Raw genomic sequence first — 16,306 nt, 5'->3', positions numbered from 1 at the left:
CAACGCTAATGGTTTCTCATCCCTTTCTTATCCGCCAGTAGAAATTTTCCCTCGCGATTTCTATCAATCATTAGAATCCCTTATTCTAGCGAGACGAAGTTACCGACACGAAGCCATAGCGTTTGTCGGACGTTAACTTGGGGCAATTTGCTGTAATCGATTCGCGTCTGGGTGAAAATAAGGGGCAATGGGACCAGCGTGCCTCCTCTCTTTCTTTCTTCAAGTTGGAGTTAGGTTTAGAATGACGTTTCGCTGTTTTATCGTCGGCAGACATCTACGGTTGCAAGGGTGCAACTGGGGCAGTAATTATAGTTTGAACGAGGTGACCGATATATCACGACCGTAAATATCAAAAACTGTTTCGAAGCAACAGCAATGTTTTATTATAGTTGAGGGTTGTTCAGCAACTTCGATTGCGTCACAGCTTGTACTTTAAACAGCCTATTCACGCGAATCTATTCATGGACCGTTGACAGTATTAATAGGACAATCGCGTGAATTGTAATTGACCCTTTTCTACACATTAGATTGAATTTATTCTAATAATTATTTGTATATTTATATATATATATATAAGACATATTTGTTTAAAGAAATCATTCTACCAGCCTATCTTCTCTCTTACATACGCGGAACTATTTTATTAAAATATTACTCAAATATATTATTCAAAGCGAATCATCGAATAAAAGTTATTCAATTTTTTAGGGGAGATGTCTCAGTAACAAAAAAATAAAATATAATCTCTAAAAAAATTTTATTATTATTATAAGTATTATATTTATTACTGACTACTTTATTCATGGCTATTACATTTCTTCACAATGGTCTTCATATTGTTTCTTTCAAAATTCGAACACGCTGTCAGGTAACAAAGATTCGGTGACGAAAGATTCTCGCAGAAAGAGGTTTGTTGGCATACCTGCTGTGAAATAATTTATTTTTAGCGAAATAGAATAAAAATCTAATTATATAAATAATTTATATTAAATAAGCTAATTATAAAATAAACATTTTATTTTATTTATTTATTATAACGAATAAATGGAGAGTATTAAAAGAGATTATTTTAATGCTGAGAAAGCTGTGCGTATTTCTCTCTTATCATTCACGTGAAGCGACTCATGATTGTCTGTCATGATTTATCTCGTACTAATACGGAAGTAGGATGTCACAATTAACTTTTAATAATTATTTTTATCAAAATACAAATAGACTGTGTTAAAAGTTATATTCTAGCTCTACTTGTACATTTTCAAATATATACCTGTGTCTATTTTCTTCTTTTCGCGTCTGCGATATACTAAATATGCTATTAGAATTGTCGTAATTGATATCACAATGGTCACGAAGATCCAAATTATTTTAGCAGCGTTAATTGAGGCGTTGTAATGAGACGCCAAATAACAAGGCAAATCTGAAAAATAAAAATGGAATAAATATTAAATATATACAAAAAATACAAACTCAAACATTAATAAATAGAATGCAAAATATAGCTTTCTTTTCAATTTTATATTATTTTGATAAATTTGTAAATAGTGTAGCTGATTTTTACTAGCTAAAAATTACGTCTTTCTATACTGAACAAGAACTTACATTTTTTTATACTGAAGACAATCACTTAGAACAGAAAAGAGTTTAAAAGAATGAAAGTTATAGACTTTCTTATAATTTTTGATGTATAAGTATAATTGTATAATTTTCAATGTATATAAATAACAAAATTTTAAATGAAAAGGTAAGTAGTTTCTTTGCTCTTTTAAAATAAAATGCAAATACCTGTACTAAATAAGCAGCCGATGATTGGAGTCGTATCGTTTTTATCAGAATGTATCAAATAGCAGAGTGATTCCTTATTAAGGGAACTGTCACAATGATAACAATACGGCGCATTTTCATAGGCTATGATTACGCTATTATTTGTATCATTGCGGATCGTGATTCTGCAATTATATGATATATCATTTATTAAGCAAATTATTAATTATTTGATTAGCGAATATTTTTTTTCATGTGTATATAAAAGATTTGAAATTAATAGATCGATAATATTTACTTATTCACGTCGCTGTGATTGAAATCCATTTTGATAACGCATATAGTCGGTTCATCGCAATCCATTCCCGTCCAACCATAGTGACACTTGCATCTGTACTCGTCGTCTTCAAGTATACACGCGCTGTGATCGCTACAATTAAGGGAATCGCAAGCGGAAATGCATTCAGCCCCAAAAGACCCAGTATTTGGTACAAAACTGTCGCGACAAATGCAATGATTCGGGCCGACACAGTCGCCATTCTGACAGCCTCTTTCGCAAATCGGCTCACATAAGTTCTCGTTCTTCAGGGCGAAACCCGCGTTACACGTGCAACGATTTGGCTCTGTGCACGTGCCGTTGGAACATTTTTGTATGCAATGGGGTACGCAGTGACCGTTAGGATCCCTCGTGTAACCGTCGTTACAATCGCAAATAAAAATTGTTATTCGACCAATGAGAGCTGCGATGCATATCTGATTATTCCTGCACGGAGGTTGGCAACGAGATTTACCGCGCGGCACACAGATACGCGTCGGGCTATATTCTAACTGCGAAGACATTTTATGTAGCTTCAGCCACGATGGTTCGTAATCTTCGTTACAGGTGCACACGTTTGGAGCGGTGCATGTACCATTGATGCATTCGAAATCGCAAACTGGTACACATTGGGATTGAGGTTTCTTGTTCTCTCCATTTATCTGACTCTTTATCGAAGACGTAACGGAAAAACATATTTTTTAATTAAACTGCGATTATAATCTTAGAAATACTCATAGTTACTTCAATTATAAAGCATCTCTTTTTATTAGTACTAAATAAGGATTTTGATTTTTTTTTATGATATATTTCTTTTGAGAAAAAAATTTTTCTTTTTTGTATCGAGTTGTAATAATAAAATAAACTTTTTTATTTTGTATATAGAACTATTATACTTGCTGTACTTACACCTGTCGTAGATAATAATTCTTGCGATAGTTTTGTATTGAAGCGATACCCCTGGGAGCAAGTGCATGTATTGGGCGATGTACATTTCTCATTCGGTCCACAAGGTATAGTGCAATGCGGTTTGCAAACTCGAGTTTGATTATCATAAACAAAACCCTCGTCGCAGACACATACTCCTGGCGCGTTGCACGTGCCGTTATTACAGTTCTCGCAGATTGGTTCGCATACATATTTTGAACTTCCATTACGAAGCTCGTAATCATCGTTACAACTGCAACCCTCTGGTGCGTTGCAGGTGCCCATTTTGCGTGGTTCGCAACTGATCAGCTTCGGCGCGTAACCCATTTTGCAGATACACACATTTGATGCCAAGCACGCGCCGGACCTGCAGGTCTCGCATTTAGGAGTGCAAGTAAAGCGATCTGACTGTTTTATCTCGTAACTATCGATACATTTGCAAACGTTAGGCGCAGCACAGTAGCCGTTTATACAAGCGCGATCACAAACGGGCTCGCACGAGGAGGAGTTGTTGTCGATTTTCTTGTAACCGGGAAGGCACGAGCAGACATGCGGTTCGTAGCAATATCCGTAGTTACGTTCGCATTCCTCGTCGCAGGCCGGACGACAAGTGAAACCGTCCGAATCCATCAAATAGCCCTCGTTGCAGCTACATACTTCAGGTTCGACGCACGTGCCGTTGATGCAACCATTCGTGCACACCGGCACGCACGTTTCCTTATCGTTTGTGTCGTTCAAAGCGCGATATCCTGTGTGACATGTGCAAACGTTCGGTTTTAAGCAGTATCCCTTTCTGCAATTTTGCGGACAATGCGGTGCACAATCTTGACCGATTTGAGTATAATTTTGGCAGCATTCACGATGTTCGATCAATATGGTGTAGTACTATAAATTAATTTACAAATTAGTGAATAAAAGGTAATAAGAAAAAAGAAACAGAGAAAGCGAGAGAAAAAGAGCATTTATAAAGATATATATTTGTAAAATAAATACAAAGATAAGAAATAAAATTTTGTATACTCTGTTTGTGATGTGATACTAATTTTTCGTTTAGATACTATTTACTGATGCATTTTTATGGAGCTTTTTTTATTGAATTTGCCACAAAGCAATAATATCTGATCTGATTAACATATAAATTTGAATATAGTGTACGGACAATTTATTAGTTTTTCTGAAATTGTGTTTCATTAATTCAATATCTCATTTATTTTTCAGTTGATAATTCAGTTAATTTGATTTGCAAAACAAAAATTTACATTGCAGATCAGAGTAATCATGAGAAGAAAGCATTGGACATGTATACAAAAATTTTTTTACTGTTTTTTTCTCTTTTTGTAAAATTTTATTTCTCATTTCTTCTTGTCATTTTTTATATATTTAATTCAGATTTTATTACCTCTTTTTTGTAATTATATCGGTCGTATTTAGAAAAAACGTTATAACGAACATATCGTGATAACTGTTTGCTATAATAAAATTAACAAGATTAACGTATTTTGAAAAAAGATTATTTAAAAAAAATTTTAAATATATCAACCCCCCTCTTCCCTCAGAAATAGATACTTAATATGTAGATATAAATAGAATATAATTTTAACATATAGAAGAGAAGATCGTAATATAATAAATATAAAAATACCTTTCTACTCTAAAACACGTTGAATTCTCAAGTGGTATGTTTACAGAAGGCTTAGATATAAGCGTTACGGAAGTTCCATTTGTATACATTTTGTCCATTTGTAGAAACAATATTTTAACAATCAATATAATGATTAAATTCTTAAACAACCCCATAGCACGTTCTTTCTCTTATGATGTTGACACTTGCTTCGTAAAACTAGAACTGACTAATGCATCACTTTCTTTCTGTGTATTATCTCTTTTATCTTCTGCTCTCCATATGAACTACGTTGTTCTAATGAGACAGGATGTGCTGTGCTATCAGAGAGTCTACTGAAATGGATATGTATGTGTAGTATAAAGTTCGTTTAAAGTATTGATACCAACTTATGTTGAGATAATATAGGATGAAATAGGATTTGTTTTAAAAAACACTTTGTTCTAAATAAGTCACAAATATATATAAAAGTTTATGTATATTTATTTTTTATATATAAAAGTTTTTATACACAGTTTATATATATATATAAATAGCGATTTATACATCTTTCATTTTTCTCTCTCCACGAAAGAAATACCGGGAAAAAGTATAAAAAAATATTTCAAAAAATTCCATAGCAGTAGATATGAGAGAATTTTGAAAACTAGATAGTACATCGATGCATCATCAATTCTGAATCAACGATAGAAAATTTAAAACCGTGAAACGCACACAAAAATTTTGTATTTCCCATGATAAACACAGTTAGCTAAAGCAAATAGTAGTAAATCACCCAGTGACTATTTTATGCGTGTGTGAAGTTGGCGTCTCATTTTGTGACAATAATGCACTTGATGTGACTCCATTTACACAATTAGTATAAAAAAATAATAAAATGAATTAATATAAGAGCTATGTACAACAGCAAAGAGAAGAAATTTCCCGCAGATGCGCGGTTAAGTTTTTTTGTAGTTTAGATCTCAAGGTTTTGTGAAAAAATTGTAAGGAAACGAAATAAAACAGATAGAAATTTAAAACATGCCTATTTAAAAATTCATAATTGTAGTTTATTTGAATATCTTATATTAATGAATATAGACATTTTTAATTAATTTTAATTAACAATTAATTCAGTTAATAATAAACAATTTTTGCGTTTGTTATTATTTCAAGCAAAATTTCAAAAATTCCATATTAAGCTTTCTGTAGCACTTTTTATATTAAGAATTAATATTACACTGTTCAATTAGCCCTTGCATTGATGTACTGTGCCTGCAAATGATCTGTTCATCACCTGTTAAAAAGAATATTTTGATAAGTAATGAGTAATAATATTATAATTATACATTATTTAGTTTATTGTTACGTCTCTCAAAAAGTTTTTTTTTAGATTTACTTTTATTTTCGCGATAATTATTTATATACTCTATTCTTCTTTAAAGTTAATATTTATAACTTATACTCTATTTTTCTTTAGCATTTTCTAAATAAACATGTATAATTGAGAAATTATTTCTGTAATTATTACTAGATAATATGTACAATGAAATTTGATAATGATACCTAGATTAGCCATTCGTTTATTTCGATGTTTTCGTAGTATTATATAAATTGCTACTCCACTTATCAGAAGTAATATTCCGAAACCACCTACGATTCCACTTAGTTTGATCATTTCCTTTGCAGTTCTATACTGACTGTTCAGTGTGAGACATTCTATTACAAAAAAAGTAATAAATCTTTATTAGTTTGTCGTGCAATATTATATTGCAAGCAGAATTAAAGATTTGATGAAACAATAAGAAAAGCAAATATATATGTAATTAAAAGAATTAATATATACTATATATATATATATATATATATAATGTTAATGTAATAACATGTAATACAACTATGTTGAATACATAAACATATCTGAAAAAGTTAATATCAATTTCAATATATTTATATATCGTTGTACATAATCGGAAGAAATTTTTGAATTTTTTATCTTTCTGCTTTTTTTCTCAGAGATAAAAAGAAATTTTAAATAAATGTATATTTGTAACAAACCTTTATTCATTAAACAACCAATTTGTGTTTCCTTCTCTGTGTCATTAATATGCATTTTAAAACACAAAGTCTCATTGTTTATCTTATTAATACACTCGGGGCATACTGGATTATTTATAAGTACATGCTCGATAGTATTATTTTGTTCTTCTATAACATTGAATCTGTAAGAAAAAAAAGAATAACAGATGATTCACATAAACTATTCATTTCAGATATCGTTATAATGGCACGCGCGCAAAGTTTTTCTGATAATAATATCAAAGCGTCCTACCAAAGAGAATACAAAGAGAGAGAGAGAGAGAGAGAGAGAGAGAGAGAGAGAGAGAGAGAAGAGAAGAGGGAGAGGGAGATTCAATTATTTAATTTATTAATATATTTGTTAATAATGTATCCACTTAAATATTTCATTATATAATTAAATATTCTTATTGCTGTGATGCTAATTATTATTCTACCTATTTAAAATATATAAAAATATAAAATAATGCATTCTATAAACACTTACGACTCAGTACGATTATCGTCGCCGTTTAAGATCGAGATGCACAAGGTTGGTCGATCGCAATTCCGGCCAGTCCATCCGTAGTTGCATTCGCAAATCCCATCTTCCTCGATGCACTCGCCGTGAGTGCCGCAATCATCCTTGCACGCATGCTCGCAGGTACCGTTGATTTTGACGAAACCAGCACGACATCGACACTCGTCCGGTGCCACACAATCACCGTTATCGCAATTCTCGCAGCGCGGCACGCATCTGCTTCCGTTTCCTGGTCCATTCTCAAGAATGTAACCTAAACTCCATATTCCGGGTTTGATTTTCTTTGACTCTTCGAGGACGAAACCATCGTCGCATTCGCAGACTTCAGGTGCGACGCATGTACCGTTGTTGCAGGTTGAACAAAAAGGCTCGCACCTACCCGTTTCTACATTTCGATAACCATCGAAGCACGAGCAGACATTCGGTGCCGTGCACGTGCCGTTTCCGCAGTCGACGGTGCAAATCGGCTCGCATTTCCGCAACGAAACATCTTTTTTATCGTAGACCGTGCGATAATTATCTTTGCAATCGCACAGGTGGGGCGCCCTGCAGATTTCATTTTCATTACAGCCTTGGTGACAGATAGGATCGCACACGTTTATAGAATGCGTCGATTTACTATAGCCTGAGTAGCAATCGCATACGCCGGGTTTGACGCAGATACTATTCTCGCAGCTAGGATTGCAAATCGGTTCGCAGTGCGTCGTAGATCGGTTTGGCGTGCTGCAAGGTTCTATGGTCTTGAGAAAACGCATATCTTTGCATACATTCGAAGGGCGATAGCCTTTGTTACATGTGCAAATTTCAGGAGCGCTACAGACACCGTTTATGCAATAGCCACAGATAGGCTCGCAGATATTGGCGAACTTGTCTGACGGTTGATAACCGATATTGCAGCTGCACCTGTTAGGAGCGCTACAAAATCCATTGATGCATTCTGTGTCGCAGATCGGCTCGCACACTGAGTTATCAACAAAATTTTGCATATCCTGAAAATTAATATTTTCTATGTAAATATAAAAAAATTATTCTATGTAAATTTTTTCTTTTTTAATACTAACGATTTTCTTGACTTGGGTCTTGTTAGCTAGGCGATATCCTTCAAAACAAGTGCAAACATTCGGTGCGGTGCAAGTGCCAAATGGTTCGCAAGAAATTTCGCAATAAGGCTCGCAAACGTGTTTCATTGATTCATCACCGCTCAGTCGAAATCCCTTGTTGCAAGTGCATACGCCAGGTGCAGTGCAGTTTCCATTGAAGCAAGCTTTTTCACAGACCGGTTGGCAATTGTACGTTGAATTTTCAAATAAGCCGTAGCCCTCAAAACAGCTACAGCTTTCGGGGGCCACGCAAGTACCCATGACGCAAGGTACACTGCAAATTGGTTCGCACTTGGGTTTCGACGGATTTTCCAAGGAATAACCTCGGTCGCAAATGCATTGGTTGGGTCTCACACATGTGCCGTAGAGACAACCGTGTTCGCACTTGGGTTTACAGATGAATATATTTTCTGGATCAAGTTCATAACCAGTATCGCAAGCACAGGTATCAGGAGCGATGCATTTACCGTGAATGCATAGATTTTTGCAAATAGCTCGGCATTTCTGGGTATAGAAAGATGCGAATGTTTATCGACATATGATTTTTTTCAATCTATTTGTGTTTTTTTTCTCTTCTAATATTAATGTCTATTTAATTGAAACAAGAATTATTTTTTCACGATACAAACACACAACATAACATAATCATCACAATCTTTCAATTTTGATTTTATGTTTACATTGTTCGTGATTGTGTTAAATAAACAAAATCAAATAAATTGTAATGTTTACTTACGTGAAGTATTCCCTCATCCGTAGGAATAAATAAATCGGTGTATCCATTTAGGCAAGCACAGTGATTGGGTTTGGAGCAGTATGATCCTGAGTCACAACCTGAATTGCAAACAGGTTCACAAGTATGGCCGTCCTTGTTCAATGAGTATCCGTAATCGCACGTACAAACTTCAGGCGCAGTGCATTTGCCATGCACACAGATGTGAGTGCATTGAGGAACACAGACAGGATCGGAATGTGTTTCTTCATATCCTGGGTTACACGTACATACATTTGGTTTGACGCAAGTGCCGTTTCCACATTTCTGGTGACATTTTGGTTCACATGTTAAATCTTCCGTCAGCTCATATCCGGTACAACACGTGTATTGTTTGCGCCATGATGGGTTAAACTGAAATATAAATAAATTTTTTTATTAGCGACGTAACAATATTTATATATATGAAGAGATATATCAAGTTTTTAGAGAATATAAATACAGAATTAATTGGTTAAAAAGGTAAAATAACTGAGATGACTAATAGAATATTATCTTAGAAATAATATCTCTCTATCAAAAAATAAAATAATATTTCTTCTACTAATAATCGAATATATTTTATATAAATATAATTTTTTAAATATTATGTTATAAATTTACAAATATATATACTATGATATGTATACTTTGTTAAATATTATATACAATTTTCTGTACATTATAATATTATTCTATTTTATTGAGAGAGAAAGAAAGTAAGTGTGTTATGCAGAAACAGACAGCAGAAGTTTTACACGCTCAAATCTTACCTCAAGTCTGAAATTCCATCGAGTCCGAGTCTTATAAAAAAGACCCCATGTCTTCTCTCTATATGTTTCTATGTAAGGAACTTTTCGGGATTCTTGAACACTACAAACATTGTGTAAGTTTAACACATTAGCTTATTTATGCACTGTATCAATCATATTGAATATTTTACGAATATTATTTCAATTTATAAAGAGGGAAAAAAGAGAGAATATATAATTATATCTTACCTAACTAATTCACTACATTTTCCTTCTATATTAGGGATGAAATCATATAAATCATCCAAATAATCTTGTAGATGGGGGGTAAGACTGACTATTTCAGTAATCAGTCTGTTTTGTAGAATAGCAAACACAGATACGACGTATAAAAATTTCATAATTGCTAAATACAGAAAAATTTATTTTCGTGAGGAGACCAGCGAGAAAGAGAGTTTAATATAATGGACAGTTGTATATCAACTCGCAAACTAGACTAGACGCTTCTCTTCCTCTCTGTTATGATGTAGTGCGTTATCAGAATTTAACAGGATGTTAGCTGTTGTCAAGTACATACAATTACATTAATATGAATCCTCAATATATATATATATGATATATGATAATATATATGATATATATATATAAGAAATTTCTCTCTTTAAATAATCTTTACTTATTCATATAAATTTTTCCCGAAAATTCTTTTTTATATACATACATTCTCTGTGTATGCAGGATCACAGTTATTAATTTATGTTGCATAAGTAAAATGTTAAAATGTATTCAGATTGATTTACAAAACTTATCTTTAATGAAAAAAAAACGTATTCTCACGTTGCAAATTAACATGCAGATCATTCTCAATGAAAATTTAACAAATTTATTAAATTACTTAAATATATTAAAAACCTATAATATTTGACTATTGTGATCATTATAAAGTACAGAGTGTACTTTTTAAAATGCAAAACTTAGTTAAACTGACATTAGGTCAAAGATGCAGTCGGCAGTGACCTATTTACAATGCAACAAAATCAGCTGTATGCAAAATAAACAATTGTATAATAAGCGATTGCGTTTATACTTGGTTTACAAATATTTTTATGTGTTTTTCAGCACAATGTTTAATTATTAATTAATGCATTTATTTCCTCTTAGAATAAATCTTTATTTATCTGATTATGTGTTTCTGAGAAAATTAGTTTGCAAATTATTTTATACTTTTCAAAGTGATTTATTAAAATCCGACCTGACTGGCCAATACAAAAAATATGTTTAGCATAATGTTTCGGCTCTAGGATATGAACCCTTATTATCGCTTTCAAGATATTAAAGCGAAAGACGTGATAACAGTTTGTTAACACTTGATAAGGGCCCGTATTCTAGGGCCGAAACGTTGTGTTCAACGTTTTTTGTATTGGCCAGTTAGGTCGGATTTTAATGAAGCACTTTGAAATTTATTCATCATTGGCAACTTCATTCTAATCATTTCTTATTTTATACTACTCAAGAATTGTTTTACAATTTATTATCAATTTATAAATACAATTTTTCAGTTGGTCATGATAGAAGAAATTTTCATCTTTTTGTCAGATTAATCTAAATATTAACATATTTCGTGTCGTTAGTTTTTCTTTATATTTAAGAAACAGCTTTTATTCTTCTGAAATACATCTCTGCTGATCATTATCTTTTCGGTATCCGGGATTACAAATACAGACATTTGGCAAAGTACACACGCCATTTAGATATCCGCCCTCGCATATCGGTACGCACGTTGTATAAGGTCATCATTTTCGTGAGTGTATATCCTGAATTGCAGGTGCACTGATCCGGCCCGCTACAATAACCGTTCAAGCACGGATGTTGGCATCCGTATATTATTCCCAACATCTCGAACGCATCTATCCGTCGAAGGATTGTTGCGGAATCCCGGATCGCAGTCGCATCTGTTCGGAACGACGCACTGTCCATTCGGACCGCAGCCGTATATACACTGCGGATGTTCTATATCTGTTATGTTAGGAACGCATTCATTTATATTATTATTGATAATCAGCTTAAAATGCATTTACAAATGTTTATCGTGACACATTACGCCTTCGCATTCGTTGCCGATTGAACAATGAAGATTGCAGGATTCGTGATTATTTGTGTTGGGGAACCTGAAAAATTTATTTAATATTAAATTTTTTTATTGTTTGAAATGTTCATTGTTTCGTAAATATATGTTGAAAGTGTCAGCATCTCAGAAATGCATACTAATAATATATATATATATATATATTTTTTTTTGCTGTTAGAAACAAATTAAATATGTAGTTCCATAATTATGAAGTAAAGTTTAATTTTCGCGTTTACATTATCACGTTGATACTGAAGATATTTCGTAGTTATCGGAAATCACACACACAATAGAATATTCGAAAGAATAAAATAATTACTCGTGACATACATGTACGTGCAGATCGGTATATGCAAATGTTATTTGTCATTTTGCGTTTGTAGCCATCGCAACAATCCAGAATGGTAATCAAAGTATCATTATGCTGGGATGAATAAAAGAATAAATCTATTCTTATAATTGTCGTTTTTTATAGAAGCTATATTGAAATTTATATCGATTTTTATAAATATATAAATGTTGCAGTCTGGGACTTTTTGTTTCCGAAAGAATTATTTTTTTTTACATTTATCAAAAATTAACACATCGATGTCAGTATTACGCTTATCTTAAAATGATTACTTACGACACTGTTTTGTAACAAAGACTGCTTTCGGTGTAATTGGGCCATATAAGTTGTTGATGTTGTCTATTTATAAGACTACGCAGTAGTCTACCTTTTACATTGTTCATTACATTGAGATGCTGACACACAGGCATGTAAAAATACCTAGACAAATCATTAATCTCTGCATGTTGCATGATCGATCACGAATTTCCTACTGATTCTTAATATTCGCTTAGACATCACTCATCTATATGCGATAAGATTGCCTCAGAGGCCAGCAGCTTGTTCCACCTTTTCGATTAAACTGCGCAATACTTGTTCAAGGAAATGATTATCGGTTGTGCATCTCTCGATATGTCTATCTTCAAAAGAACATGTGTGTGTTTGTTTTTTTTAGACTTTTTCTTTTATTTTAATTATTGATTAAATTATTATTATTTACTATGATATAATTAGCTCGTTTCACACGGTTTCAATAATTTTAATAATGTATTTATTGCAATTTTAACTTTGTGCATAAAGCGAGAAAAAGTAATATATCATCATTAAAAAATTTAATTTAATAATATCATTAATAATTTAATAATATCATGTTTTAGATGTAAAAATTATGTTTTTACAAGATTCTTTTAAATTTGAAATAAAAATTGTGAAAAATAGTTTCTTTTTTTAAAATTACAATACATATTTATGCCATGTATATACTATATTAAACGAAAGTATAAGATGACATATATAATGTATGTAAATTATAATTAAGAGAAATATTATACATTTATTTTATTCGAGTTAAATTATCCAAAAGGACAATTATGCTGAATTTAACATTTATATCCATATATAATGTTTTGAAAGAAAATAATTTTTTCTTAAAAAAAAAAAAAGAAATATTTATATTGTATCTTTGAGATAAACACTAAACTATCTTATAAAATGTTTTCTATATCTGGATACGTATACTTTATTATGACTTTCGCATTACATATTGATGTTTACACAATTTGATATCTAGGAATGAATGTATATGCTCGCTTTGTCAAACTAATCTAAATATTACCACACTTTATGTCGTCATTTGTTTGTACAACTCGAAAACATTTACTTATTCTTGCGGGACACATCTTTGCCGACCCTTAACACCGCCTTCTTTTCGATAACCGGGATTACAGATACAGAAATTCGGCAGGGTGCACACGCCGTTCAGGCATCCACCCACGCATACCGGTATGCATCTCGAGCGTGTGACATCACGAGAATCGTAAGTGTATCCCTGATTGCAGGTGCACTGATCCGGCCCGGTGCATTGACCGTTCAAGCATGGATGCTGGCACACGCGTGTGTCCGTTTCATCCCCCTCATATTGGACGCATCTGTTTGTATCGAAATCTTTGTGGAATCCTGGATTGCAAACACACACGTTCGGGGCGACGCATCGTTCGTTCGGTCCGCAACCATATCTACATTGCGAGCTGGTCGCGTTAGAGGATGTTAGGGGACCGCATCTACCGGTAGCAGGATCGATCGCGTAGCCCGATTCACAGACACATTGATTATGTCCATTATGTCCTGTACGACAGTATCCGTGAGGACCACAGCCGTATCTACAATCGGGGATGTGCGACGGGGTTGTGACAGTCGGGGGTGCAAGAATGCATCTACCGGTATCGGGATCGACAATATATCCGGGCCCGCACTGCGATGTGCCAGGGATAGGGACGCATCGGCCGCTGTAACGATCCCGCATGTATCCGGACCTGCAGCCGCAGACGTTCGGCGCGATGCACTCGCCGCCGTCGCAGCCACCCGGACAATCCGGCGCGCAACCCCCGGTGTGATCGGACCTAAAACCGGGTCGACATCTGCAAATGTTCGGCGCGATACATTCGCCACCTTCGCAGCCGTTTGGACAATGAGGCATGCAGGACTCGCGGTCACCGGGTGGATTGGCGAATCTGTAAAATTATTTATAACGTTTCGCGTGAAAAAATCTGTGAAAATGTCAGTAGGAACATTCTGTATAACAATTTAATATGTAAATAAAAGATTGGAAAGAATGGACTAATAAGAGCCGGTGCGTCGGAAGTAAGAACGCAAAAATTGTTCTAATACTTATTTTTTATTTCTGTTTCGGTTCTTTCTTTGAACCATCTTTAGCTTAATGTTCAACAGAAGAAAGGTCCGAAACAGAAATAAAGAATAAGTATTAGAAAAATTTTTGTGTCCTTTCCAATCTTTTATTTGAATATATTAAATATTCTTCTCTCTTTATCGTAATAATCTAATATGTATACAAACAAACCAATGCTTTCGTTTGTTAGAATTCGTAATTATGCTATCTATAAAACATCTGTTTCTTTAAGCAAGTAATATTATTTACAAATGTCGCTGTGCGTGCATAGAAATTAAAAGATAATTTGTTTATATTATTTATGTATGCATAAAATTACACGGTGTATAAATTTGCAGCGTAATATCGTGTTCGCGATAAATTTAACATTAATTTATCAATTATACGTAGATTTATCTCCTTAATAATATAAAGGACAGGTTACAAATGTAGAATTCCACGCAATTACAAAGTTATCTTTAATTACGATAGAAATATATTGCGTTGTCACTGATCGTAAGATATTCGAGAAAATAAGATAATTACCCTTGGTGACAGCTGCATACACCTGGCGCGCTGCATGTTCCGTGTTCGCAGCCTCCCTCGCAAGCGGCCACGCATTGCTTGTGCTCATCCTGAACAAATCCCGGTCTGCATCGGCAAACTCGCGGCGCAACGCATTCGCCGTTTCCGCAACCGTCAGGGCAGATTGGCTTGCACTGAGCGTTTATCTCGTCGTAGCCCAATTTGCATACGCACTCCTCCGGGGAGAAGCAATAAGCGTTTTCTTGACACTGATGCGTACAGACGGGCAAGCAGACGCCATCCTCGGGATGCCATCCCGGTTGACAGCTACAGATGTTCGGTCCTGTGCAACGTCCGCCGAAACAGCCGCGATCGCAGTGCGGTTCGCACAAGCCGCTTGTCACGTTACGTTCGTAGCCGTCGCAACAGTCCAAAATAGTAATCCAACCCTCGTTAGGCTAATAAACATGAGATTTATTTATTTATATAATTATATAATTGCTTTATATTAAGATAATTATTATATAATTATCTTAATGAAACTATTTGCATAATTTGTAATGAATACACAAATTGCATTCTAAGATTTTTTTTTTGTGAAATTTAATTATATTTATCGAAAAAATTAACAAGAAAACGGCACAATTTTGGCTCAAAAGAGAGAAAGATACTTACAGGCTGACCTTCTTGTGGTTGAGGGATGGTATTATAAGGTGATCCACTAGAGTTTAAAGCCAAAACATGACTGTATCTATAAAAAACAGATATATTTGATATTATTTTTAGTGCACGCACGTATATAAAATACAAACACTAGCGGAAGACAGGCCTGAATGAAAAAATTGATTGCTTACGGCACTCTTTTATAGCAAAGACTGTTTTGCGAGGAATTGCTACCATGATAGTTTCCACTTGTGGGATAACGCGGTCGTTGTCCACCCTTTACGCCGTTTGAAGCCCAGGTGCTGGCACATAGCCATGTACAAACGATCAGGCAGATCAACAATCGTTGCATGTTGTATGAACGATCGCGAATTTACTACTGGATGCTTATTTTCGGTCAGAGAGCGGGCATCATCGCGATAAGAGTGTCGCAGAGGCCAGCATTTTTCATCTTTTCGATTAAACTACGC

The 16,306-nt window shown here is 34.0% G+C and overlaps 2 protein-coding genes and 1 long non-coding RNA gene across 4 annotated transcripts; all 3 read right to left on the bottom strand.

The window, feature by feature from the left end:
- Positions 1-740: 740 nt before the first annotated feature.
- Positions 741-10,405, bottom strand: LOC114932411 (uncharacterized). The gene is made up of 15 exons (XM_085479878.1): positions 10,056-10,405; positions 9,828-9,927; positions 9,040-9,429; positions 8,265-8,807; positions 7,171-8,192; positions 6,663-6,826; positions 6,171-6,323; positions 5,834-5,901; positions 4,647-4,813; positions 4,404-4,473; positions 2,987-3,889; positions 2,060-2,745; positions 1,783-1,946; positions 1,268-1,417; positions 741-925 (listed from the first exon to the last, which is right to left on the bottom strand). The coding sequence occupies exons 1-15, from the start codon at positions 10,205-10,207 to the stop codon at positions 846-848; spliced, it is 4,812 nt and encodes a 1,603-aa protein (XP_085336004.1). The 5' UTR covers positions 10,208-10,405; the 3' UTR covers positions 741-845.
- A 614-nt stretch (positions 10,406-11,019) lies between these two features.
- Positions 11,020-13,432, bottom strand: LOC114932412 (uncharacterized). Of its 2 annotated transcripts, none has more exons than XR_003819891.2 (3): positions 12,265-13,432; positions 11,908-11,974; positions 11,020-11,822 (listed from the first exon to the last, which is right to left on the bottom strand). It is a non-coding gene; the product is annotated as an uncharacterized LOC114932412 (long non-coding RNA). The 2 variants fall into 2 exon arrangements; XR_014924056.1 differs by having other exon boundaries at positions 12,560-13,432.
- A 45-nt stretch (positions 13,433-13,477) lies between these two features.
- On the bottom strand, positions 13,478-16,237 carry LOC114932410 (uncharacterized). The gene is made up of 4 exons (XM_029304580.2): positions 16,028-16,237; positions 15,849-15,924; positions 15,195-15,631; positions 13,478-14,493 (listed from the first exon to the last, which is right to left on the bottom strand). The coding sequence occupies exons 1-4, from the start codon at positions 16,186-16,188 to the stop codon at positions 13,644-13,646; spliced, it is 1,524 nt and encodes a 507-aa protein (XP_029160413.2). The 5' UTR covers positions 16,189-16,237; the 3' UTR covers positions 13,478-13,643.
- Positions 16,238-16,306: the final 69 nt, after the last annotated feature.

This window comes from Nylanderia fulva, unplaced genomic scaffold (assembly GCF_048542155.1).
Source record: "Nylanderia fulva isolate GAGA-0341 unplaced genomic scaffold, ASM4854215v1 Scaffold13, whole genome shotgun sequence".
In the NCBI taxonomy this organism is placed as follows: Eukaryota; Metazoa; Arthropoda; class Insecta; order Hymenoptera; family Formicidae; genus Nylanderia; species Nylanderia fulva.
This window is presented reverse-complemented; position numbering and strand designations above follow the sequence as displayed.

Excerpts from the sequence above, each read along its gene's own strand:
- LOC114932411 (XM_085479878.1), bottom strand. The coding sequence starts at position 10,207 with ATGAAATTTTTATACGTCGTATCTGTGTTTGCTATTCTACAAAACAGA. Across the intron at positions 9,430-9,827 it reads GATGGAATTTCAGACTTGAG|TTTAACCCATCATGGCGCAA; the intron begins GTAAGATTTGAG and ends TTTATATTTCAG. Across the intron at positions 8,193-8,264 it reads AGACCCAAGTCAAGAAAATC|GATATGCAAAATTTTGTTGA; the intron begins GTTAGTATTAAA and ends ATTAATTTTCAG.
- LOC114932410 (XM_029304580.2), bottom strand. The coding sequence starts at position 16,188 with ATGCAACGATTGTTGATCTGCCTGATCGTTTGTACATGGCTATGTGCC. Across the intron at positions 15,925-16,027 it reads CTTTGCTATAAAAGAGTGCC|ATACAGTCATGTTTTGGCTT; the intron begins GTAAGCAATCAA and ends TGTTTTTTATAG. Across the intron at positions 15,632-15,848 it reads AACCACAAGAAGGTCAGCCT|CCTAACGAGGGTTGGATTAC; the intron begins GTAAGTATCTTT and ends CATGTTTATTAG.